The 26,040-nt window shown below is 49.1% G+C and overlaps 6 protein-coding genes across 6 annotated transcripts; 1 reads left to right on the forward strand and 5 right to left on the reverse strand.

Moving 5' to 3' along the window:
• Positions 1-2,660: 2,660 nt before the first annotated feature.
• On the reverse strand, positions 2,661-3,373 carry EI90DRAFT_3291134 (uncharacterized protein; the record flags this gene model as incomplete). The annotated part of the gene is made up of 3 exons (XM_039067260.1): positions 3,328-3,373; positions 3,236-3,270; positions 2,661-3,179 (listed from the first exon to the last, which is right to left on the reverse strand). A coding segment is annotated over exon 3 (213 nt), but the record flags the coding sequence as incomplete, so codon positions are not given.
• On the reverse strand, positions 3,096-4,190 carry EI90DRAFT_3127423 (Methylthioribulose-1-phosphate dehydratase; the record flags this gene model as incomplete). The annotated part of the gene is made up of 6 exons (XM_039064011.1): positions 3,096-3,179; positions 3,236-3,391; positions 3,447-3,566; positions 3,618-3,955; positions 4,028-4,094; positions 4,146-4,190. 6 exons carry the CDS (start codon positions 4,188-4,190, stop codon positions 3,096-3,098), a joined length of 810 nt encoding a protein of 269 aa, XP_038913242.1.
• Positions 4,191-4,419: 229 nt separating this feature from the next.
• Positions 4,420-5,955, forward strand: EI90DRAFT_3146392 (uncharacterized protein; the record flags this gene model as incomplete). The annotated part of the gene is made up of 9 exons (XM_039065405.1): positions 4,420-4,506; positions 4,574-4,669; positions 4,727-5,153; positions 5,206-5,243; positions 5,291-5,389; positions 5,450-5,506; positions 5,557-5,659; positions 5,717-5,776; positions 5,831-5,955. 9 exons carry the CDS (start codon positions 4,420-4,422, stop codon positions 5,953-5,955), a joined length of 1,092 nt encoding a protein of 363 aa, XP_038913243.1.
• A 753-nt stretch (positions 5,956-6,708) lies between these two features.
• On the reverse strand, positions 6,709-8,010 carry EI90DRAFT_1853485 (uncharacterized protein). The gene is made up of 6 exons (XM_039052267.1): positions 7,862-8,010; positions 7,672-7,796; positions 7,601-7,611; positions 7,369-7,481; positions 7,232-7,294; positions 6,709-7,164 (listed from the first exon to the last, which is right to left on the reverse strand). The coding sequence occupies exons 2-6, from the start codon at positions 7,729-7,731 to the stop codon at positions 6,887-6,889; spliced, it is 525 nt and encodes a 174-aa protein (XP_038913244.1). The 5' UTR covers positions 7,732-7,796; positions 7,862-8,010; the 3' UTR covers positions 6,709-6,886.
• Positions 8,011-11,574: 3,564 nt separating this feature from the next.
• EI90DRAFT_1853332 (GPR1/FUN34/yaaH family-domain-containing protein) lies at positions 11,575-12,884 on the reverse strand. The gene is made up of 6 exons (XM_039052266.1): positions 12,419-12,884; positions 12,280-12,368; positions 12,143-12,224; positions 12,002-12,081; positions 11,825-11,948; positions 11,575-11,764 (listed from the first exon to the last, which is right to left on the reverse strand). Exons 1-6 carry the CDS (start codon positions 12,690-12,692, stop codon positions 11,616-11,618), a joined length of 798 nt encoding a protein of 265 aa, XP_038913245.1. The 5' UTR covers positions 12,693-12,884; the 3' UTR covers positions 11,575-11,615.
• A 1,039-nt stretch (positions 12,885-13,923) lies between these two features.
• Positions 13,924-15,445, reverse strand: EI90DRAFT_2975353 (uncharacterized protein; the record flags this gene model as incomplete). The annotated part of the gene is made up of 6 exons (XM_039055855.1): positions 13,924-14,341; positions 14,407-14,607; positions 14,667-14,825; positions 14,880-15,035; positions 15,058-15,139; positions 15,196-15,445. The coding sequence occupies 6 exons, from the start codon at positions 15,443-15,445 to the stop codon at positions 14,131-14,133; spliced, it is 1,059 nt and encodes a 352-aa protein (XP_038913246.1). The 3' UTR covers positions 13,924-14,130.
• Between the last annotated feature and the right edge of the window lie 10,595 nt (positions 15,446-26,040).

Genomic DNA, 26,040 nt, shown 5'->3' on the forward strand with positions numbered 1-26,040 from the left:
CAGTGGCCCGGCATGGGTAAGTCCGAAATAGTAGAAAAAGGAAGCCTTGTGACTGAGTAGTCACATGGTCCAACCGAGTAGGTCAGACTGTAGGATCCGGGAGAATCCGAATCATGAGCAGCTGTGGGAACGTGGCTGTACAGAATGCTCGCTCTGCTCCCATAGCACACGGTTCTCCAACAAATAGAACAGGAGTCAACAAACTAACCATCAGGCCAAGACACCACCGACATAATCTCGGGACTTAATTTGTAAATATGCTTCTACTTCCATCACGAAATTAGTTTGATTCCAGATTTCCATAATCTGTTGTAAGACAGCAACAGTTGGTTCGACGCTTAGCGCAAGGATACCCGACCTATATTATCTCGGTGAGACACCCGATGATTGATGTTAGGTTTATTTCTAGTCGGTCTCTACTGTCTTATCACTATATGTTTATTTAACATTTATCTTCCTTTTTCCGACCTGTTGGTCGCTTCACTTTCCTTTATTTGTAATAATCCTCACTCCTGTTACATTCGAGTAATCGACGCTTAAAAGCTCGATGTTTACTTCGCTGACGCCCTCAGTTCTCATTGCGTTCACATCTGCAAGACTGAGGTCAGTATACCTTTTATCATGTTCACTCGTTTACTTGTTCTAAATCTTCACCTAGTATTATTCTATTCTAGGTAGATATCCAATTACAGTTCTCATTGCGTTCACATCCGCGAGACTGAGTATTATTCTATTCTAGTCCGCGTTATAATCAAACTAATTTCAAGATTTTCGAGAAAAATTGTCAGTGCACGTGTCAGTGCATGTTACCTTGCTTGCAAGGTCTCTTGCATGTCCACAATTCGTGGGAATTCTGCAAATATATTGGTGGGAATTCTGCAAATGTATTGACCGCTTTTCTGCACGTGTCCTTTCCTCCAATGGATCTTTCTGGCTCATTTGTCCCACAAACTCTGTAGCGCAAATTTAGGCCCCAAAGGTGCTGTGCACAAGATCCTCTGTAACCTAGGGTCACCATGACAATATGACATATAATTCGGACCACTTTCACTATAGTACCGCTCAGGCAGTAAGGCAAGCCACCTGGCCCCTCTGCAAACAATTGATTGTTATCTTGAGCGCTTGTAGCTAAAACTGTTACAACTATGTTAACTCAGACTTCAGACACCCAGTTGGCTCCTGTAAGTATGAGTTTGGCTCACTGTGCATTCATCTTCACTCATTATTCCAATCTCAGTTCAAAACTCACATGCATCTCTCCAGACACGATTGTACGCTCTAGAAACCTTTCCTACATGCAATCCACACGTGTGCGACTCTCAGATGCGTGCCTGTGCTGATTAAGCCGTTCTCACTCGAAATTCACACGCCCACGCGCACCTAGAAACGCGCGCTTGTACCCACTCCGCTTTCTTCTCTGTGTTCACGGCTCCCCAGGCTCAGACCCACGACTTTTGGGCCTTCCACACACATCTTCCACGTCCCCCACCTGCTTTTTTTGGCAACACACATGATATTTGCGCCTGCGCACGCTGAGAAACTCATGCCAGCACATCCTAGTCCAGCCACATGCGATATTCACGTGCTGATGGCACTCTACCTGTGTATTTGCCCTCCGACACTCTCTCTCGCGCACGGCTGTGGAAACTCGCCATGTACTGGCTTGATGGTAGGGATATGATTCTGCCTCGGGGTGGTGAGGAATACTGGGAGACACCTGAACGCGATGAGGTGATAGAGAAGGCTCACAATGCGATAGGAGTCCTTGCTGACAATCTCAAGGCTTCTGTTGTTTTGGGTGATCGCACGCGGTGGTGGATTTCTGCATGTGAATATATCGATGCTGTCATTGGGATCGTGCGTTGCGAGGCTTTGTGGAGTTATAGGGACGAGGGTGTCGGGTATAACACATGTAAGGATGTGTTTGAGTGGCTGGACACCATTTAGGCTGAGTGGACTTCTATTCCTATGGTCCGCTTGTATGAGCTCACACGCGAGCACTATCTGAAGTCCCTTCCAACGGATCTCATTGTCCCTCTAGCCTTTGCCACATTTTGCCCATCCCTTTCCCCTCTTCCCCTTGATCTTGTGGCCGACTCTGCACAAGCCAACAACGAGCCAGAATCGGATAAGAAAAACAAAGGTGGGAAAAGTACTTAGTGTGCTCTTGCCACCACAGGCGGCATCCACCAATCATACGCCAGTGTAAAGTGGGCATGAGACAACATGACACCAGTTGGTTTGATGGGGTATAGGAAGTGCAAAGTGCATTCGTTTAATCGGATAAAGCTAGGGGAATGAAGAGCATTGGCAAAGCTAACTGGTGGCAGGTAATGGTGAATGTAGCGTGCTCATGGCAGACAAAAAGAAAAGGGAAAAGAACACCCGTGTGCAGAAAGATATTACCAGTTTGAGGGAAAGATCGATGATGTTGGCAGAAAACATTCCTGTTCCGCTAACTTCACATGCAAAAGCCTTATCATAAGCAAGGTCAGGGCTGCACAGCAGCCATTTCTAGTGACTTTTGTCCGCTCCACTATGGGGCGTTACTAGGATTGCTGGTAATTGGTCATGTGGACAGTATGCTTGGTACGTCCCACATGCCATCCGACTGACTTTTTCCATTTTCATAGTGTCATTTCTCAGAACTCGATGTTGTGTAAGCGCTTCATCATGTATTTTGCCTTACCCAAATGAGGGGCTTGCCTCACACCCAGGGATGATGCTGGCTGGTCAGTGTGGACCGCTAGGTAACTATTTGTCACCCAGGCGATCCTCGGTGGGTGGCTCGCCATGGATTGCGTAGCTGACAATCGATCTTTAGGTCTGATTTCGTTACATTCACCGAGTATGGGTATGTTCTCATGTTTCATATCGGAGCTGATATTTGTGATGTACTGGAATACAGGGGATCAACCGACTGGATCGATCCTGCGTGCGTGAGCTCATGGTGGCTACAGTTCTATTGGGAAGTTTGGGGCAACGCATCCCTAGATTGGCGGACGCCCTAGACCCACATCCTGCTGGTATGTCAACAGCTGGCATACAATACACGGTTCATTTATACATTTCGTTTAAATTCTACATGCTAGGTGCTATGCCCCGTCTTGCTCTCCAAGAAGGGTGGGAAGTCCAACCAACTTCATCTTGACAGAAATCTCGAACAAGTAATCCAAACACTGCAAAAAGTTCTTCAGAAATTTTCAGTCTAGCTCGCTAATCCATGCATGGATACCTCAGTCTGTGTTTTCGCCTTCTCCCAATCGGCACCTGGATATACCAGACTTTGAGTTCCAATGTTGAAAGGAAGCCGAGTTCCCAGCTCACCCCAAACGTACACTCCGTGGCGACGGACCAACACGCCCGCAGCGTCAGGGTACTTTTTCATAGCCTGCATCGCGACACTTGAGATGATACTGCCGCATACCTTGGATTCACGACATCACCTGAGCCATACTGTCCTTTAAGTCTTCCTCGAAAGGTGTGTTTTCGATGATGGGAATAACCAGCGTGTCCAAATACGATAGAGCCTTCCCCATACCCCCGATCCTAATTCCTTTGATCATCTTTTCCATATCAAACATCGGTCATCGAAGATTATGACAATGTTAGCTCACTTCCTGATGGGAAATTTCGAACGTTTCTCCGGGCCAAAGTAGAGTGGCCATGACAGCGTGCTGAGAGTGCGTGTGAACGCAAGAACCAGCCCCCCTGAGATCGAAGGCATTCCAGAACAGAGGGGTACATGCAGACTCCTTTAGTTCCTTACGGGGTCGGCGAAGAAATACACGATCTGTATGCGGAGACGGTGTTTGAGGGGCGGGATATGGGAGTACGAAGATATCCGTGGGGACGATTCTCTCCTTCTGAACGCCGCTGGGTGCAATGTACCTAAGGCCGCCACCAGTAAAGGATATTTTGTCGTCCGTCTGAACGAAAGGCTTACGCTTTATCTCTGGTTAGAGAATGAATAGAATTAATGAGTCACAAGAGATTATCACTTGCCCGGCGCGAATGCAGATGCCACCGCCAGTGCCTGTGACCCATCCCAAGTGGTAGAATGATTGACAGAGCTCCGGAATGAGATTTGCGGGCTGTTAGACGATGAGCTTGTTAGCGTGAACACGTGTTGCAAGAAAACATACATGGAGAGGGTCAGACGAGATGACCAGTGAGTCTGCGTCGTCCATAGTTTGAAGGACAACGCATCGATTGCCGATTTCCTTCTTTGCTCACGTGGGAATGCTGGGAAGTCACCGTCACTATGTACAAAAGTGGATGCACCGTGGTTTCTTCCATTCTGTTTTACGATTCCCTTCTAAAAAGCATCCTAATCTAGTCTTACTTCCTGGGCGATTCATGTCATCAGGCTCTTATAGGCTTTCTCAGAGTTTCAGAGAAATAATTCAATCACGCGGTATGGAAACGAGTAAAGGTTCTCCAGAAGTCTTGGCCGCATTGGAAACCATCTCGTCGTTTGAACTCTCCACTCCTGAAGAGTTAAAGGTTTGTGCGGTATTGTATCGCAGATCGTGCATCGTGAACTTCTCATCCATCTGCTTGTCGATATCAGGAGTTGGATACGACACTTTCATCTAAAACCTATTTTGTTGGGAACGAATCTTCAGCGGCGGACGTCGCTCTCTATGTTGCTCTTCACCCTGTCATCGTAAGCACCCCTATACCTCTTCATCAGGTCGAAATTTATTTGACACATCACTCAAAGTTAGCTCTCCTGCCCAACGAGATCTACGCGTACCCTTCGATCCTCCGATACGTTGACCATATTCAGCAGATTCCGTCCATTCATAGAGCATCCATTTTCCCCTTACTAAAGTTCGATCTTGAAAATGCGCCTAAACCTACTCGTGTTGTCGAACCGCGAAAGGAGAAGAAGAAGGGGAAGGAACCCCAACCTATTACAGCAAGTGTTCCTCCCGCACCAACGCCACCGGCGGCGGAGGGTACTACATCTGCTTCTCCTCAACCCGTCTCTGCAGGGAAAAAAGAGAAAAAGAAGACTGCACCCGGAGGAGCTCAGAATCCTCCCGCAGGTAAGAAAGAGAAAGTGCCCCCTCAGCCTGCTGCCGGAAGCGATGCAGGAGAGCCAGTGCCTTCGATGATCGACTTGAGAGTAGGAAAAATTGTACAAGGTTCGTTTTACTGTCAGGCCGTGCCCTCCATGCTCATGTTTATCACCTGCAGTCGAAAGACATCCTGATGCCGATGGGTTATACGTCGAAGTAAGTACCTAATTCATACAGTCCTAAATTTACCAATGTTTGCGCAGCAAATTGATATCGGAGAAGAGGCACCGAGAACCGTAGTCTCCGGGCTTGTTCATTACATCCCAATCGAGCAAATGCGAGATCGGACCATCATCGTCGTGGTATAGACCCTTGGTTAATTCCTCCCAAGATTCATCGTGGGCTTACCCTTCGCTCCCTAGGCTAATCTCAAGCCTGCAAACATGCGAGGAATCAAAAGCTTCGCGATGGTACTATGTGTAGGTTTTGTTCTTCGAAGAGTGATTGTCGGTACTGAACATTACTTCAGGCTTCTTCGAAGGGAGGAAAAGAGGGAGGCATTGAATTTGTGGAGCCACCACCTGGGTCGAAGCCCGGTGAGCGAGTGTACTTTGAAGGAGAGAAATACGAAGGTAAAAGGATCGAGCCTTTGTCACGATGTGGTTGCACCAACTGATTGCATTGTCTAGATGCCCTTCCAGTGTCACAGATGAATCCCAAGAAAAAGATATTTGAGACAATTCAGCCTGGTACGATCAGTTTTCCTTCCTGAACCGAGCAGCTCTACTGATGTCCAATGGTAGGCTTCGTAACGCTAGAAGATCGGACAGCAGCATGGATCGATCCAGTGACAAAGTCTGTTCATAAAATACGAACCAAAGGGGGATACTGTGCGCCGAAGACGCTAATTGGAGCGAGTCTGTCATAAATGCCATATATAGAACTCAGATTGTCAATCTGTACATGATGAAAGGGAGAGAACACGCCAAATCTTAAACTCTTCAAGGTAGATTTATGAGGAAGGAGGTCGGCTCGGGCACCATAACCAAAGGGTCACTCACAGCTCATCCCCTACTACTTTCGTCGCATCCGAAGAAGCAGACCCAGTACTCGACGCCGTATGGGAGGGGCCACCATGTTGGAAGGACTGTTGCAACGCATTTACATCTTCCCTAAGATTCGTCAAGCCTTCCCAGAAATCCCCATGGGAATCCGGCAAGACACTCCCGTCCGTAATATCGCTCTCCTTTACACATGCTCCGTCAGGTTCGGCGCCCAGGAGTGATCCAAATCCTGTGGCCCCGTCTAGGGCAGAGACCACCTTTTGTCCGATCATGACAACCACACTAAGAATGGCCAGAAGCGACCCAATAGAGGAAACTACAACTTTGGCGATAATTGCCGCGTGTCCATGAAGAATCACATCAAGGATAGGGTTGATGGATGCTAAGAGCGCTGATAGCGCGACCAAAGATTGCATAGTTGCACCCGCTTCGCGGAGGAAGTCTTTCACATGACGTTGAGCCACACCCAGAGGGGACTTGGAATCTTCGAGACTGCATAAACGGTGAGGTTGGGGGGGGAAAGAAAAAAGATAGGCGAAGGTGATTTAATGTGCAACATCGAGGCGTGAGCTTGTGCTTACGGAAGTAGACGGAGACGTTCAGGATTCAGATCGGAAGGGGACGAAATTCGCTCGACTATCCATTTACGGTGCAAAATCAGTGGACATCCATCTGGATTGGAGGTAAGAGTATCTTCAAATGATCCCGACGCGACAAGAGGGTCTGTCAAGGGAAGGACGAGACGTGAAAAAGATAATGTCAATGGGATGTTTGCAAAAAAAGTGGGACGTAACACTAACTTGCGGTCGAAGCACCCTTCCCCGCACGCAAGAACAGATTCCAGGTTGAATTCAACAGTAATGGTTGTCCCTTGGCGCCATGTTGCGCAAGAGCGTCTCGGATTTCGTATCCAGTATTTGAAATTCGGAATTCAACGCGGAGATTATGAAACCGTTGTCGAAGGAAAACAGTCTCAGGGGTCGCTCCATCTGGCTTCTTTGGACCTTGGGTTTGATCATGATGATTGAACGGAACGGAGAAATGGGATTCAGGGGTCGATGTCGCCCACGACGCTGATGAAATGCGACGATGAGCTTCACGAGCCAAAGAATATAAAACGCAGTTTTCTCGGAGACTCACCATCCTGGGCAAAGCAACTCAAAAACTTGGACGCTTTGCGCACTATTTCATCCTCTCGGTCTTCTGTGAGTGGAGCTGCCGAGGGGGGCGCACCCATTAGTTTTTGTGGCCAAGAAAGCGGGAGTGTCGGCACTCACTCAATGAATCACTAATCAAGTCGCTGATGATTGATAATGCCTCCATCGACGACGTGGAAGGCCTAATGATGCCTCTGGATCTGGCAACATGCAAGAGATCATCGTGCGAAATCCTGGTCGTTTTACCCTCAATGAATAGAAGAGTACGTCCGTTCTCTCTGGTTAGAGGAGGGTTAGCCGCCAGGGGTTCGGAAATAAAGGCTGCATCACTCACTTTGAATAAACCGCATACTTCGCCCCTTGCTTCTCGTGCCGTTGGTGAAAGGGTTAACGGGGAACTTCGGGTTAGGGTTGAAGACCCACCGACGCCAGGAGTTTGTAGCCACCGTCAGAAACTTTCCTAGTGAGATTAATCTTGTCCATGGCAGAAGGAGGGAGAGTGTAGAACCCCCCTATCTCGCAAAACCTTCTCCTTCAGGTCGGACTTGCTTCTCCGTGGACCCTGATATGTCAGCTCTGGACGGCGTTTGGCGAAACCACCGCTTAAACGCACACAATCAAATTGATCCTGACCAATCACTGCCTCTGAATTCTCAGGCGAGACCAATTGTAGGGGTGCTAACGGACCGTAGTGTGGAGCTAGATGGATCTCATGTCGTGCCATCCGTTTACCTCTCCCGGAAAAACTCCATGCGCTCAGTTCAAAGTCCGGAACTGTGGCACATTGTTCAACATGCACGAAGCGTTCACACAGCAACTCTCCTTCAGCTGTGACCCCCGATCCCCAGGTCCCTCGGGCAAAATTTGTGGGGTTCTGCAGAGAATTCCGGTTTGGGGGCATCTGAAAATGCAGTTTTTTCCCAGCTTTTACCTCCGCTTTTCCTACAGCAGAGTTCCAGGGTCCTGCTATAATACAGCTACAGTACGACTCCCCTGTTGATTGTCCATGGTAGGCGGGAGATAAAGAGTAACGATCTGGGTGTAAGGATGCAGGGAAGTGGCAAGGTTATAACATGGTTGCGGAGTAAAGAACGAAGGGGAAAATGGTGAGGATGAATCCCTAAAATATTTGCGGGCACCGCCAATCCCAAAGCTGATACTATACGGGCTAAGAGTGAGGGAAATGGACGAGTGGTGAACGGAAGTGACCCAAACACTGCTCCCTGGGGCAGTCCCGTGGTGATGTCGAAGAAAATAAAGGCGCAAAATCTGGCCTCGAGCCAAAGGAGGCTCATAATCCAACAAGTGGCCTGAGATATGAAGATCATCAAGCGCAAGTTGGACAATGATGAGATTCTGCGACCAAACACCCCAACCGACACCGGGAAGATGGAACCAACCCCGTATACATGGCATGCGAGTAGGAAGCTGACCCGAATAAGCATGCAACTGAACAATTACTGAATAACCGGCACCAGTCCTCCTATAGGACGAGAGGATGCGATGATTCGATTCCCATCCATCGCGCAGTCCTATCTCAGTATCTGCGAAGAAGGCGGAGAGAAAAGCAACAATGTCACTCTGAACCACACGGCGCCCAAACAACAATTTCCCATCAGAGGAGCTGGTGGGTCGAAGCGCGCTAAGGTATTCATGATGAAGGAAACATCTGATGACTCTTCACATTCGAGTATTTGGCCCTTGGGGAAGGATGCCATCCTACCGCCAGCGATGTGACCGAGCTGGTCAACACCAAAATTGAACTCGTTCCGTGCGCAGGAATATTTGCCTAAACCACGGGTAAATTGAATTTCGGGAATATCCGTCCCACTTGCGGTGAGTCACCTATAACAAGGTCATCGATCATTGCCAAGCCCACCACTGTCACAACCATTCGATCACCACCTCTGACGAAACCACTCTTGGGCTCGTTGCCGCGTAACGCGACAGGAAGTTGGGTTGGGACTATCTAGCATTACGAAATCATAGAAGCTGGAGTCAAAGACAGCCTCCGCCTGAAATGAAACAATGTAGGGTGACCAGCCTCCCTGTAAGTATGAAACAATGAACTCCTTGGCTGCAACTCGGGTGCGACGAACCCTCAGAAGCACTCTTGTCTGGATGCACAAGTACTTCGAACGGTGGTGAAACTCTCACACCTCCGCATTACGTCTTGTAGTTTTTATTCAGTCTTGATGGCAACATCTCATCGTGTCAGATTCATGCCAAATCTGTGTAACATGTGTAGTTATCAAGTGCATCGTTTCTCGTGCCTTGATACATGCTTTCACACCCATCATTGGCACGCCACACCCTCCCGATCTTGATTGGTCTCGGCACCAGTCAAGATCACCCAACAAGACCTCCGGCAGGATGTGTATGGAACCCCCCTGGATCTGGGATTTTTTCCTCTGTCTCCCATCTTCCCATCTCCAATGGTGTCCGATCACATCGAGATCGCCGGATTTGCCTTGAGATTCACACCACTTCTTGCCGGGCCGTGCACGGGGGTTTCGCCCGACTTGAGTGCAAGGTAGCCCATTGTGTGGCTAAACATCAGCAAAGACCCTCAGCAGGCTCTTTAGGGTTGCTAGCACCCTACAAAGAATTGAATTAAAATCGAATGTGATTCGCGTTTCGGAGATCTACCCTATCTACCCTGCTTCCAACACCTCGGATGAGGACCAAGTTATATATGCAGTAAGTGAGATAGTGCATCTTGGCCCTCACCACCGATCTCTGCCCACACTCCGCTCTAACACCACTTTGTGTGCCGGGAACGAGCCTGGACCCGCACCCTTGCGTGAAAAGGGACCCGGTCGTCAGGATGCTACCCAACATGTGTATGGTACTTCTGGATCCAGTTACTGCGATTGTTTAGCAATGTATCCTGACTGCAGTGCTGTTCTTCGGGGCTCTGATGGGCATGCGAAGTTTGTCCGAAGGGGGCATCAAGATCAAAAAGAAATTAGTCATTTACAGGAACCTGACCGAGAAGTCCTGGATGGTGTCCCACGAGCAGTCTAGTTCTCCATTACGCAATGCGCTGTAACAACACACCTCAGCGACGTCAGTCCATCCAAGCTCCAAACCCTAGTACTAGCACAGTTTTCGAGGCCTCCCTCAAGGGACTTCTGACTGCGATGTGTTTCCGAGAACCACTCGTGAACTCGACTCAGCATTCCCCAACATGGCAAAGTCATCTAACGTTGGCCCATCAGCAAGTTTTTCGGTGAAGGACTTAGAAGGAGCGGTGGTGAGGCCACGAGAACGTGTGGAGCTAGATGTCAGTGGTCCACGCAATGTCCATGACGCAACCACTGAAGGCAATGGCATGATCGACATTAGCAAACTCGCTCCCAACCTCTATATTGCATGGACGCTGAAGAAACAGGGAATTGCCACGTTGGAGGCCGAATATGTTGCCATCAGCCACGCTGTCCGCCACATTGGCATAACAATGACAATCGTGGCGTGATCCCCAATTCCATGACCGTACATTGATATTAGTCATCATTTTATTCGCGACCACGTTGAACATGGAAATGTTTCTATTTTACAGATTCGTTCTGGAGATAAATTAGCTGATATTCTTACCAAGCCTCTTCCAAACCCCATGTTCTCTAAGTCTGTTTCTTCTTTGACGGAGGGTGTCATGGCTTGAGGGGAGGGGGAAGCCATGACGACGCGCTGGTACGGCGCGTATCTATGTTCATATCCCCCACAGATATCATACTTTTTCGGCCCATGTGCTATTTGTCCCATCGCCACCCCACGCTACAGCGTTCTACGTGTGGCAGCGCGTACCTTATGCTCTGCATTTTCCCTTATAACTTTTGTCAGATATTTTTAGCTACTTATACCGCCGCGCGGTTACAATGTCATTACCATCTTAATTTCTCCCTTCGTTCGAATGTCCCGGCCCGCTAGGAGTGCTACATTACAACAAATTGGCCATGGGCTTGTCGACTAGTACCATTACAACCCCTCAACGTTATTGTAACCGCTCGCTGTACCAAAGAACGACGATAGCAATGAGGGGCGTCGCCACATGCTGCTCCGAGCTTCCAATTCCTCTCTCAGTGAAGTGCGAGTCAATCACAATGTACAGACCATTCAATAACAAACGAACCGTCTCAGAATACGAATCAAAAGCAGATATGCCAATACTAGACTGTGAAGCTTCCCGCAAGTTGAAAGAAGGAAAGAATACCATAAACGGATCATCAACAGGTGATGCCCATTTATGTAAGCACCACAGGGTCGAACAAAGAACAAGAGGATAATATAGGCAGGACTCCAGCCTCTATGACAAACAAACAATATATGAGGACGTAGAGTAATGTAGGTTCACGAACGCGCGTAGTTTAATCCTTGCGAGAGAGGTCGATTGGATTAACACGAACCCAGGTGAAGGTAGAGTCTCTCGTCCAGAAGCCGCTAAGAGCTGCCCACCAAGCGCATGCCGCTGCACCAATACCGAATGCACTGCCCGCAATACGCGCACCATTACTCGCTAGTAAATTCGTTAATAACATTCCAACAATTGCAAGGGAGTGGGCCTAGGCCCACTTACCGTTCATAGAGTGAATAGCGAAGAAGCAGAATGCGACTGAGGCGCATACAAGGGTTGAGATGATGGCAGCATTGGTTCTAAGGGCTCCCACAAGGAAGACAAGTGAAACCATCATCCAAGCGAACTAACCGGGACAAGATTAGCGGATAATCATCGTTGGGCAAGAGGCTGGATCACGAGATAAATTGCAACAGCTTGATCGAACTGGTCATCGATTTTTCCATCAGGCCCAACGTATGCGTCAATAACTCCAAGAGCTGAGCGGCAGCAGGGACGCATCTGTCAGTATATGGGGAAGATCCAAATGTCCTCGCTTACCCGGCAAGAAGATCCCAGCGTAAGTCAGGTTGAAACTCCCATAAGCGGAAAAGACGGTGGCACCAAATGTACTCCCCGTAAACTAAGAGCCGCCAAAGGATGGTTAAAGGCTGAAGTCGAGAATACGATGTGCGTACCATCTCCCATAGACCAACACCGAGTTGCATAATTCCACCAAAGAAAATGAGGACTGGAACGACCATATTTGGGACATGGACTCCGCGCACTATCGCGATATGGGAGTGATGTTCAAGATTGAAACGACAATGCACCTACCATTCAGTGTGAAGGCGCTGGCCATGAAGAACCCAGTCCCGAAAGACAGCAGGCCAAGTGGGGCCGGATTTCCGTGCTTTCGGTGTGCTGGAGGAAGGGGAGTCTGCGAATAGTCAATCCAGTGCCCACCAGGAGTCAAGACACGTTGCAGGTCCTCAGCGGTCGGCTCGTTGTGATGATGAACATGAACGTGCTGATGTTGAGCTTCAGGCCGCTTGCCACGATCAACAGTTGTATCATCACTGCTGCTGATTCGGCTGACCTGATATGACATGGTGGCCCTTCTCAGTGGGTAAGGGATGAGTGATTCGGCGGCCGAGGGGACGAGGACTGGTGCAAAATAATGGGGAGTAAACGTGGGTCTAAATAGTCCTGCATTCCGCAGATCTAAGCAATTAAGTCCGTGGCTGCAGGCTAAAGCAAAGGCTGGCCGGATCCCACTGTGCAAAGATGAGAGATTTCACACCATAGTGTTGCGCCAAGAAAAATGAGATCTAAATGGCTCTACGGGATGCACGCGCTATGTGCTTCAAGCACGAGAGATTACACCAATGGGTGTCTAAGGGGGTCCGATGTATCATTAGAGATACGAAGCGACAAATAAGCGAGCCTCTCTAAAAGTAACCCAGGGGAGGCCATCACAAGGAACGGCCGCATCTCAATATTGCGCGCGACCCGAGGAGGTGGAACAAGATATGAAGGGAGCGTTCCCGCGAATCATTGAATGAGCGTGGTTCTCGAGGCGATCTGCTAGGCAGGACCCAGCCTCTATATTATGTAGACAGAGCGATCTGCAACTATAATGACTGCTTGGGAGTTCAAGCTTCCCACGGTGTGTGGGAAAGTTGGAATTGTGACCGACCCTCTTGGGATTCGTCGCATTGTCCAATAAGACACACTTATAGACCCGTGCAGGCGTCTCTTCACCTATGAGAAACAAGGTGTGTGTCCTGTACATGTGTTCTGCGTGAACCTCACACGGGCCTATTTCTTATGCGTTTTGTTGCGCGTTCCTGCTGTGTTCCTGGAACGTCTGTAATTTCCGTCATCCGGCGTTCTCATACTTCAGCTATGTAGTCACCCCCGCAACCATTAATTCATTTAGACTCCTGTCTTTCAAACAGTGTGGGTTTAAATTCATCTCATAATTGCCAAGTAGTTACTTTTTGTGCCCCTCAAATATTTTCTCAGACGTGGTGTGGCCTTCTAGATTATTAACGCTGATCAGTTCGCGACCGGTACTCGTTGCTTGGCAATCAAATAGAAGGGGATTGACCCTGTTCTACTCTCGTCCGGTGAAACAACACTGAATCCGATTTCCGCACTTAGTGTTCATGCAGGCTCGAGGTGCACTTGAGCGAAGATATCGAGATAGTGACCACGCGAATTCTCTCGTTTTTCCAGTGATAATTCCCGGCTGGTTGCACTGAAATCTCTGCCAAGTGCGACTCTTGGCCGCCTTGTGGCCTTTTCGTTTTGCCGGATGCGGGCACTCAAATTTCTCCCCGGTGTCAAACCCACGAAACAACTCTTTATTGGAGTGAAGTAACACATGAGCCTCCAAAGACACCCATCGATTCATGCGACCGAAGGACCCCCGATCATGTGCATCACTACTGGACTAGAGCATAATTAACTGTCCAGCACGGATGAACTATGTGTTCTCTCTGTCGTCCCTTGCATTCCAATTCCAATGCTGGGTCGGAGCTCATTTAGTTATATCTCCCCTTCCTGTCCCCCACAAAGTTGTTGGTTACTTTACTAAGTAAGAAGTCGCCATAGATGACCGGCTCATATATCTTGCCACTGATATTGGTGACACTTGATTCTTTCGAGTTTGCGGCGTCTAGTGCGCGGGAAGCGGCGGGGAGGGACCGGACGAGCGCGTCGAAATTAGGTTCGAAAAAGAACGGGATTGACACTCTGTGTAGAGTGACTAGAAGATTACCCCAAGAGACAGGGTGGAAATTAAGAAGCAGAGCTCATACCTGAAACCCCTTCCCCGGTGTATAACCCTGTGAAGCGTACTCCTGTACAGGCCGTTCGTCCAAATTTCCCACATCTCACCTATATTAACGATGACACAGCCCGGAATCGGGTCTGCATATATCCATCGGCCTTGTGCCTCATCCTTGGTTGGACCACGCCATACCTGGAGAGCGGAGGGTGTGTCATCGGTATACAAGAATCTTTAAGGCTCGGAGGTTAGTGTCGGGCTCGGAATGAAAAGGACAGCCTCATAACGCACGTTAAACACCCGTAGTCCTTGTGAGCCCCACAAGAATACCCATCATGATCATTCGGAAGAGGAGGGTATCCAATGAGTCGCATCACCCAGAAGCTATCATCCATTTGGCTTCTAAGATCCTGCCATTCATCCTTGTCCATTCCAAGTCCTGTGGCCATCCTGAGCGACTTCGCTATAAGCAAGTCTGTAATTTGACCATCAAACCAGGCCTACGCTTCCATGACAATAAGGCCTAATTGCTTCATCTTATCCACCCATCTTTCATATTCGGTTCGGAAGCCAGAGATCTCCGGCCATTGATTAGTGCCCCACAACGGACGTGATGGATCGGGATTGTCGACGGGAGCATAAAAGTCAATACCTTCATGGCTGTTTCGCAGTCTTAATGTACGTGAAATGCTCTGGTGAAGTTCCGAGCTTTACTTGCCCATCGGGCTTTCCCTGTGTAATGTTCTCCCCTAATCTCTGATATCCTATCAAAATATCCTAGATCTAGTTTAGGGAGCGGCGTGACGGGGTCGTTTCGCACCTCTGGCATGGTCCTGCTTATGGATGGAAATCTCATCCTTGACTGCTTGCGGAAGCTTGAAAAACTCTCTGGCCAATCGTTCGAGCTCATTTGTCTCTTCTGCAGAAGCAAAGTCGGAGATATCAAGGTAGAAGAACCCATAATCTACACAGGCATTGTGCAGTTGCTTTGATACTTGGAGACGCTCCTCCAGATCGGATGTCGAGGTGTCCGTGATCCACGGCGTAATGGATATGACAGGGAGTGACATCGCTACTAGAAGGCCTATGTATATGTAATTTAATTAGCCGATCAAGGACTGGTGACGGCCTCGGAACAAACTGTCCCACGATGTGGAGTGGGCCCTCCTCTTTTGTATATACGCTTGGAGTGCATCTCGCGCATCCCCTCGGGGTGTAGGACTCAGCGATCGGATGAAATCACACTTGAAGCATTATATTTTTAAATTTAATGGAGGGACGAGATTAAATATGACTTGTGCAGTGTGCGCCGGCAGTTTTTCTCCTGGGTATCCGCCATGCCCGGGCCCTTGCTAGGTCAAGCCCTCATCTGTACGCAATATTCATTGCGTTATGCCTTTTACTGATCATCCGCGATGTTCAGTCTTTCTTAGTTGTCTGGTATGCTCTTGTTCTTTGTTTTTCTTATTTCTGCTGCTCGATCGGGTACGTCACTTAATCGGTTTCTCTTTACACGCGTCCGCTGTACGCTTCGGCCTCCGTGCCTTCTCTTCTGCGTCCACGGTACGCCTTGGCTTCTAAGCCACTTCCACTTGCGTCCGCTGCACGCTTTTGCTCGCGTCTGACTCTATCATATATTTTCCCTTATCAGTCTTGGTTATAGGGAATGTGGTTGGCGTCGAATATTCGGTCTTGCATTGTTTAAGGTAGCCTTGTTATCCTTTGCGAGTTGGAACCCGGATGTTTACGGCGGCTTTTCATTTTCGGTTTGTGCCTTGTTTTTGTAACCTCACTTTCTCCTTGTTGGCACTAGTTCTCTTCATCGTTACCCACCACCTGCCCCATCGCCGCCTGCTTTGTATTTACCGGCTCGCTTCAAATCAAAGAGGCTTCGACATCCTGTCGGAGCCGTCGCCATGCTATCCTTCACGGGCTTCCTCAGAACTCTTGTTCGAGTCTGGGGTGAGATAATTGAACTTATGTATCTCCGCTAATGCTGCATAGGCATTTACAATTCAGAACTCTTATTCGAGTCTGAGCTAACTGTGCATAGCCCTATTTTTTCTCACAACCAGTGCCCCACCTATCTATATGGATGATGTCGAAGTGCTCTAGGTGCAAACGCACTCTTGTGTGTGGGCGAGGTAGTTCCAAAAAAATTCTGTCTCCGATCATCCCTCAGTGGCGAGGTTGTCGTACAAAAGAAATTGACATGAGAAAAATGATCTACTTCACCAAACCCCCCGCCACGCATCATATACATATATCCTTCGTCACCACTCATTCCCCAATGTAAATAGAGTTGATATTCTAATAGTGGTGACACGCCTCCACCTTGCTTGTTTATCCTTCCCTCATTGACTCTTCCATCCATGATTTTGACCACATGTCAAGTCTACGATTGATTTCCACAAGTCCCAAATCTGGCCTTCGACAGGCATGGAGACGCTACCGAGTTTTGGATGCGCACCTGCTACGATGGCTCGCTGCGTGCCACTCGAATCACCGGCGCTAATGACCGAAGCTCTGTCCAACACCGAACTGCGAGCAAATCGACCAAGTGTTCCCGCTTTGGACACATTTGTTTCACTTCGAGGGGGATCTTGGGGTTAGCCCGAGGTACCCAGATTCTGCACAGAAGAGGGTACAAGTCCATCCAAATCAATGAATGCAACCATCCCCTCCTTTCCGCCAATGCAAACAATGCTCCCATGATTTGAAATAGGAGCGCTTGGCTCAAAGTAGTCGGGAAGCCAACAGATGTGGAGAAGGACATCTCCCCGCCTAATGCAAAGAGCGTTATGGTCAAGGAAAACAGGGAGAGGGGTAGACGGCAGAGGAAAGAGTGATGGGTTGGATACGCCTTCTAAATCTGGGAAGAGGTCTTGGATATCAAGTGTTGAGCTCTCAGAGGAGAATGAAACTCGACGAGAGTGAAGACGCCGATCTAGCCGTCGCTGTCTGATGCACCTTGCGGATCTGACGTCCCAAACACACACAGTGCCGTCCTGTGAGGTCGACGCCAAATGACGGCCGTCCGGCGAGAATTCGGTGGATGAGATGGAACCGCTATGGCCTTTTCGTCCTTGAAGAGGCACTCCTATCGCAGAATCCCAAACCCGCAAGGTGCCATCATGTGAAGCCGAAACTAGATATCGGCCGTCCGATGAGAAATCCACAGATGAAACTGCACCACTATGCCCCCTCAGTTCTCGAAGAGGCATTCCTGTCAACGCGTTCCAAATACGGATAGTACCATCGTTCGAAGCCGAGGCCAGATGATGGTGATCTGGTGAAAACTTCACAGATGACACGTAACCAGAATGTCCATCTAATGTTTGAAGAAGCTTCCCTGTTGTCACATCCCAGATACGCGCATTGCGATCATCGGAAGCCAGACGAAGACCATCTGGTGAAAATGCAACGGAGTACACGGGAGCAGTATGGCCCCTCAGCTCGCGGACACTGGCTCCTGTCGCGGTATCCCATACACGCACAGTGCGATCATTCGAGGCTGAAGCCAGGTGACGACCATCGTTTGAAAACGCAACAAACCTGATCCAATTCGAATGTCCCCTCAATCTTCGAAGAGGTTCACCCGTCACCACATTCCAGATACGTATGGTGCAATCGTCGGAGGCCGAGGCCAGAAGACGACCATCAGGAGAAAATGCCACAGACCTGACCGAATCAGTATGTCCCTTCAACTGTCGGAAGAGTGCTCCTGTCGCTGCATCCCAGATACGCACAGTTCGATCATCTGAGGCCGAGGCGAGATAACGCCTATCCCGCGAAAACGAAACTGACCTGACTTGACCAGCATGTCCCTCCAGTCCCTGAAGTAGCGCTCCCGTCACCGCATCCCAGATACGCACTATCCCGTCCAACGAGGCCGAGGCTAAGCGACGGTCGTCTGGTGAAAACACAACGGAATTAGTTCCGTTTGTGTGAATTTTGAGTGAATGCAGTGGCCACCATCTCTCGCTGCTATCGATATCACCAGTGACAATCCGGCATTTTACTGTCGCAGTGGCCGAGAATTCTGTGTGCAATGAGCTACCCAACGGAATGAACCGATGGCCACTGCTAAGGATAGAGAGGGATGAGGCGGCCAGCGCCCGCTTAGACTGCGTGGCCAAATGACATAAATCTTGGATTATGCGGATTAGCGTACCAGCCCCTTGCTTGTCAGGTTTCTTCTGCTCAAACACATTGAAGTGAGTCAGAGATCGTCAATCAGGTTATTAGCGTACCAGCCAGCGCTCTAATTCCCTCAGTCCTTGGCAAGCCCGGTCAATTTCGCCCATAATGCCCATCATCGCAACCCAATGAAGGAGCACTGGCGCAGACTGGGACAAGGCCTCCATAATCTCAGTACCCCGGTCTTGTGACTCGCAAACGAGCGTAGTCCAGTGACGACACACAAATTTGAGCTGCGTGGTCATCAGATTTCCGAATGCGTTTCGGAGATCCGGAATGGCACTATTCATTTGGAACCGCCATACTTCTGGCAGATGATCCAGTTCTGCACACTGCCCCAACAACTTCAGTGCCAAAAGTACGGTTTCGTGTCTTCGACAGGACTCGGGTGCACGGTCAGTCGGACTGTATGTGGGTGGAGAGCCGTGATCCACAGGAAAATATTTTTCAAGCTGGTGGAGAGATTGGTTAGTTGACAGTTGCGATAACGTGAGAAACTCACGGGCGATTCCAAAAGGCTGGTGATACTTTTCACCAGCTCGATCATGTCATCTGCAGAAATCTGCGAGGATCCCTGAAGACGCTCCCATGCCTGAAGCCATTGAAGTAACGTACTGCAATAACAGTGAGTGGGGCCATCCACAACAACGATGGGCTGGGTCACGTACTTGGAGAAGCTCAAGAACACCCGTGCTCCTGGAACACCTGAACATCCATGCAGATGTTCGTGAAGTGCCAGGTGCAACACAGTAAGGAATTTCCGCATCGGTGAAGAGATTCGAAATGCGTCGAGCGCGGAAAAGCTGCCATAACCGGACTCCTAGCTCAAAGTGAGTCAGATATTGTTTAGCGTAAAGAGGACCATCCTCACATGGTGGTCCCCCACGACTTTCAGGATGAATTTGATAGCTTGCGTCAGCATTGGATCAGCAATCAATGCGGTAAGCCTCAATATTTTCTCCAACAGGAGATTAATTTCGTCCTTAATGGTAGAAAACACCCGGACCCTGATACGGTTTCGACACTGAGAACCAATATTTGGATAGTTCAAAGATCCCTTCTGGTATTCTGCCCCAAACTTGCGCGTTAGCATCTCCTGAACTACGGAAACGAAGAACCAACAGTTCTCCTGGATGATGTCCCCGGATCAGCTGATGAGGTAGAAACTGAACACTGACGGTTACCTTCGTCAACTTGTATCCGGGAGATTCTGCTTCGACATCACTCAGGAGACCTGCGACTTCCGATAGAGGAACTGGGGTCGGAAAGACCATAATAGCCTCTACTCCAGATTTCTTGTCTGTGTAGTCCAGGAGGTGCTCAAGGAGGCCAGAGATAGCAGCCTATCAGGTACCACGTATTAGCGGGGTTATGAATACTATCAACCTCACCACCGCATACCGTATCCTTCGCAATTGATGTTCCAAAATCCAGCATTCCAAATCTCCACAATGGGACACCTGTCCGATCAGGACGGCGATCCAAGCGAAGGTAGAAATCTCTATCTGACCGAGAAACGTGAAAGATGAGAAATCGATGGGGCACGCCGTAGAGATCCCCGTAACGTTTGACCGACTTGACCTTAGCGGCAACAGCACGACTACTGTTGTGCAGACTTTCACAAAACGTTCTCATGGAAAACTCTCTATATAGGCGGAAGTCTAGGAATTCTGAATAGAATGCGCCTGCAGACGTGAGGCTCGCGATCCTACTCCTCCAGGATGAACCAGTGGACGAGGAAGTGGTGGACGAGGTATCGGAGGAAGCGTTGGCTGGTGAGCTGCGACGCGACAGCGCTCGGACGGATTGGTTGACAGACGGAAGGGGGGGCCTAAGTGAAGGCTCAGTACCCTCATCCAGCTGTTAGCATTGGAATCAATTAAGGCCCAAAGCGTCATACAATCTATTCTTACTCTATAAAGGAACTCGTCGACCGAGTCAGGTTCTGTAAGGCTCGGTCGTGAGTGGATATTGAGAGACCATTCAGCAATTGTCAGGCTGTCGGACACTAAAGAAGAGAATGTTCTGTGTCGAGAATATCGAGCTTCCAGGAGTGCATAATCTCACCATTGATGCCGTCAACTAGATCTCTGCTAGGGTTCCCGGGAGCATCGGTACCATCGAAGTTCCCGTTGTTCAAGTCCGTGGCATAATAAGGAGTGATGGGGACTTGAGCTGAGCTGTGTTCTGAAACAATTAACACAGGAAGGGCCATATATATCTCGAGCTGACGGGTCCAAGACCAATGATTGAAACTAGACGCCGACCTTGTCAATGTTCGTATCAGTATTTCCCTCTCACCTGAGCGCAGAGCCAGAAGAGAACAGAGCATCAACTCACCGCAGGAGGTCCGAGGTTCCGGTTACTAGGCAGAATAACAGCCTCTATAAGTTCCAATCTGCTGTGGTTCTCCCGAACAAAGTTCCTCTAGTACTTATTGTCGTTGAGATCCTCGCGATAAATGTGAAGGCAAGGTGAAGCACTTGAGGGACGCGAGAGACGTAGAGAGAAACCACAAAAGGGCCAAAACCTGACCAGCCATACCAAAAAGCGTATTGCATATCGGTCAGGGAAAGATAAGTCAGGTGCAACCGATCGCTGAAGGCAGTGCAATTTGCAGTGTCATTTCACAAGCTTCTAGAGAGCGATTGACGCATTTATCCAGGGGAATTTCTTTGAGATACTTCTTGAGGAATAAGGGATGGGAACCGATATGCGCTCTGTTGTTGACCTGTGCGCTGAGGCAATCAGTACTGGGCACTCGTAGAGACTCGGAAGTCTGTTTTGGGCAGTTTTTCATATATGTCGACGATCGTGGGTTATGTAAATCCCACGCGCCACGTTTGAGTCGATCAGCAAGTATATATGCCTGGACTCAAAGGGAAACTTCAACCTGTTCACCCCTTTTTCAACGTGGACAGGGATAACCACAGCGTTAAGGTCTCATGATGAAATATAGGGACCGAGAAGATGAATACTGCTCAAGACGCCTGGATTTGAGTGGCTTCGTTAAAGGTTTGGCCGCTGCGTTTGTTTTCCCGTTTGAGAAGTTCAAGCTCAACTCACGGGCGACTCCGACTTGGGCACCATCGATCGCTAATCCCACCCTCCCATCCCATTGGACCATCACGATTAAACCAGAAGCCTGGCCAACGATTCCATATCCTCAGTTCCGATTTGAAATGTGGTGTTCGAGATCCGCCCCAACTACGAGAATCCCTCTGAAATTTCTGTTGTTTATATCTCACCCCCTTTTCCTTATCAGGCCCCTTGTCGCATTGCGATCGTTAGACCCCCCATCAGGGTACTTCCCACCGTGAATGGACCTTGAGGGAATTTCAACCTGACTGAATTTCAGCCTTGGGCATCATCCATTTCTGCAGGCATGTATGTATATGCCCCAACGGTAGACATTCTAGTTTCATATCTGCCTATGTTAGTTTCGAGTTCCGGGGATCCTATATAGATCGCTTACGCGCAAAGCGCGAGGCACTTTAGAGCACAGCATCGACAGCTTTTATTGAGTTTGTACGATTCGGGTTTTGACGAAGCTAGGCGACCGACGGTTTTGTGATGTATTTCGATGGATATGGTGTTCGAACTTATGCGTACTGTAGTTTATTTAATGCGACAGGACGAAGCTTGATTGTCTGACAAATTACCAGTCAATATAATATTATGAAGTCATAGAGGCTGGAGACCAGTCAGAGTCACTTCACAATTACGTAACATCCCGACGCCGAAAACTATGTGTGAATCCCTCACGTGGTTCCACCGCTTCTTTTGTATGTATTGTTATCATTAATATTGTTTCGTTCTGTCGCAAAAGAAAAGGTCTGTTTGGATAAGCAGCTATCCCGGTTGACGATTTAAGAAAATGTCTAGCGTCCACCATCACTTTTGGACGTTGCCTGGGTGCGCAGATTTTTGTCTTTTATTCCTAAGTGCCTCCTCCCACAATCTTTTACCCTCTGTCCTCCTGTTTAGTCCATTCAGCTGCTTGTCCCTCCCGCGAGTTTATTCCCTCGATCAAGACCCCAGCATAGCCAGATGCCGTGCTTCGCACATCCCATGACGACAATAGCGTAGGATTCCTCATCCTGGACACACATCTGTTCTGACAGGCAAACGACTGTCTCGAATCACGCATACAGTTGGCTGCCGCTGTGTTGTTTTCCCTAACAATTGGCCAGAAAAGTGGTGCACCTCTCCCCTGTCCTACTGGTTTGATTGAAGGGAACCCCGACATTAACCATCCCCATGGCTTCGTCCGGATAACTGTGCTGCCGAGTCAGCCCTAGGATCATCGACATTCGTCCGAACAACATTCGTCAGACCATTGTGTACTTGGTAATCAGATATTCTCTCGCAGATATATTACTGGACTGTTGGATTGCACTGAGTCCAACATTCGAAGCCATCGCGCACTGTGTCTACCTGAATGCTCGAGGGAACCACTCATCAAACAGCGCTGTGACGACGTCAGTTATCCAGCTGTGTGGTCTCAATGCAATCGTTGATATCGACCTGCCAGCTAACATGTGTCAGAGGAGCTTTACTTTGCTTGTCCGCGAATCATATTCAGCTCGAAAGCGGCCATTCATGATAATCCCTTGTTATTCTATTCACGTCTTGACTGTGCATTTCAAAACATCCCCCCTTTTCTATATTTCTTGAAATAAGTGACTATACAGTACGTGCTGTGCAGGTGGCAAGGCGAGCATTCTAGTTGTAAATTGCAAGCTGGTAATCAAGCTATCATCTATGTGTAAACGGTTGCCATTCATTTCGCGCTGCCAAATGTACAGGTTTCTTTGCGGGCATGTTGGCTCTGAAGAGACTAGACCCCAAGTACTTCCATCCTCCTTGAGATCTGGACAATGCGGGAGGACGGGACTCAGTGAGGCAGGTGAACGAACCTCAGCAACATATAGCAAAATCAGGCTTCAGCCCACGGATTCGAGACCGCTGTTTCCGCACCCTCATGCTAAATCCACCGAGTAACGACCTCACTTGAATTCTAAGCCAGTGGTGAAGATCTTATATCTGGGGTTGGCGGAAGGACGAGTGAAGTTAGAGTAGAGTTCCAAAATTGTGCAAGTTGCCGAGGCCTCTTGATCAACCATTGCACACGTCCTTCACCCATTGACATGATCTTCCCATCGTCTTACCTGATTCTCCCATGCCGGCTTGCATATGTGCTTATCAAGCACGGTGGCACGAAAGCCTTACTGGGGTCTGTCCGATAAAGTTGGATCCAAGTCCCGCGCCTCACGATGCCTGCGTCAGAGTGATCGATAGCCTTGCTGACCACTCGACGCACAGGGTTTTTTACATACGGGCTCGCGGATGCACTTAGGGACATCGTCCAACACTTTCGTGCAGCACGGTGCAGACGATGGGTCTCCATTCGACTATGGTTGCTGAGGAGAAAGATCTACCCTGCCACACCCATACAAGCACCCACGTCGGCGCCAGGGTTGACAGCTGTTAAGACTACATTATAGGTGAGACTACACATCTACTGAGTGACATTGGGATGTTTTCTCGTGATGAAACGACCACACAGTGAACCGATTATATCGTGGACTACTATTTTTATTTCACTCTGGTTGACGGTTTGACGTATGTAAGAAGGCCCACAGCGGCAAAAGACACTTTATTACTGGCTATCTAGACGCTCAAACCAAAACCCATCGGGAATGATAAGAACACCAGCCTTTGCCTGAGTGCAAGCAGTCTGTTCTGGATATCCTGCGGAAGAACGGACAATGTACCCAAGTGGAGGCTGGCGCTCTCTTCAAAGCGATGAACACTAGGCTGAAGCGTTCGCTTATATCTGACTCCGAACGCTGGGGCAGTCATCGACCCGCTACAGGTTCCCTTCTGCGAGTGGGTGTCCTCACTATGCAAGAGGCTTTCGGCATGACAAAGTATTCGTGAAACTTGAATGTCCTTAGCTTCGGGCTGAGCAACACCACACAGCGGCAGAGAGATGTTCTACCAGTGGACTGTATTGTTCAGCCCGAGCTGCTTTCGGAAAAGAAGCGTCATAGCCGTTGGGAGTGAGACAATGGTGGCCAGCGATGGTACATGCTGCACTACATCAGTCTGTGGCGAGGCGCAGTGGAATGTGGTAGAGCCGCCTGGCGCCAACCGAGTGATGAGTCAGGCCCTATAGCCCAGATGATGGTGTTGAAAGAACTACGCCTTGTGGTTGCTTGGAAGCCTGAGGAATGGGATGGTGGCTGTCGTACGCACTGGGGGGGCTTCAGTTGATGTGTTTGGGGGAAAACGGAAGTCGTATTTATCGGCCTTGCGCATTGCTTGCGTGGACGCTAAAACGCTGCATATTCCCGGCAATACGGATAGCAATTCAGTCTGTCGCTTCGATGGTTCGGCCGTGAGGCATCACTTGTTTATTATTACAAATTACAACAAAAGTTCGCTTCCATAAATTGGATTCATTATCGCAAATTTGGTTTCGACCGCACTAAAGTTGGCTGGCAGGATCCCCCACGACCTTTCCACACTGTCTGGCTTGCCTGGACACTTTGTGACCCCCAATGCTGGAATATTTTTACTGTGGCGGATGCCTACGAAACATCAAGAGGCGGCGCTCATACGGGCCGCGTTCTCCCTCTTCTGGGCTCTTTGGCCCAATAATGCGGTCCGATCCTAGGAACCCCCGTTCTCAGAATTTACCGGAAGAAAATATTCCGCGAAACTTACCCTGTTCTGTCCGTGGGTGCCAGTCTTTTATGCTCTGTGGCGGGTGGATGATAGCAGCGAATTATAACGGCACCAACCAAGCACCTCTGCCAATATTTAGGGCATAATCCAATCTATATTGGTTCCTTTACTCATTAGATCCCGGTCATCACACAGCTTTTCGAGAGGACATGTTTCAGGTGCAGACAAGGGTCCAACCCATCAATCGCGTTCGCCTCGCTTGTCGATGCAGTCCCCTCCTTCCTATCTAGCGGACATCGCAGGGGCGTCATTTCCAATGTTTTCGCGGTTGAATGGCGCGAATTGGTTGAAGAACCATCGAGAAACTTGGGAATTTCTCATTTCTCAGGGGTGGCAACGAAGTTACCGTTGATATTCCACAGATCATCACTCCAAGGGATGGGTCCGATATGGCAAGACTTATTCTCTAGGTTTGCGCAACTAATGCGATTGGACCAGTCGAGGGAGCACCTCGGGAGCTTCGGCGCGCATGGAGGAATGGCTTTGGAAGAGACCGTCACCCCCATTTTCCCTTCCCCTACATTTTTCCAATGTGATGCACGGCACGAGGACCGAGAGCACCCTTGGGAACGTTTTAATGCAGGCGTCTCATCTCTTTCTGTCAATGCCGGCCAATTCTAACCCTTCCGCCACGACTTCTTCATCGTCACCGTTGGCGGGTGCCAGTGTGAACACAGCTCTTTTATCTCTCTTGTCCCCCGGCCCACGAATT

This window comes from Cantharellus anzutake, assembly GCF_015039405.1.
Source record: "Cantharellus anzutake strain C23 chromosome Unknown EI90scaffold_43, whole genome shotgun sequence".
NCBI classification, from domain to species: Eukaryota; Fungi; Basidiomycota; class Agaricomycetes; order Cantharellales; family Hydnaceae; genus Cantharellus; species Cantharellus anzutake.

Bases quoted from the DNA above. Each gene is read 5' to 3' on its own strand.
- EI90DRAFT_1853485 (XM_039052267.1), bottom strand. From the start codon at position 7,731: ATGGACAAGATTAATCTCACTAGGAAAGTTTCTGACGGTGGCTACAAA. The intron at 7,295-7,368 runs GTGAGTGCCGAC...CTCCACTCACAG, and splicing joins CTTGATTAGTGATTCATTGA to AAGACCGAGAGGATGAAATA. The intron at 7,165-7,231 runs GTGAGTCTCCGA...GCATTTCATCAG, and splicing joins GAGTTGCTTTGCCCAGGATG to CGTCGTGGGCGACATCGACC.
- EI90DRAFT_1853332 (XM_039052266.1), bottom strand. From the start codon at position 12,692: ATGTCATATCAGGTCAGCCGAATCAGCAGCAGTGATGATACAACTGTT. The intron at 12,369-12,418 runs GTAGGTGCATTG...ATATCGCGATAG, and splicing joins CAGCGCCTTCACACTGAATG to TGCGCGGAGTCCATGTCCCA. The intron at 12,082-12,142 runs GTAAGCGAGGAC...GCTGCCGCTCAG, and splicing joins CGCTGGGATCTTCTTGCCGG to CTCTTGGAGTTATTGACGCA.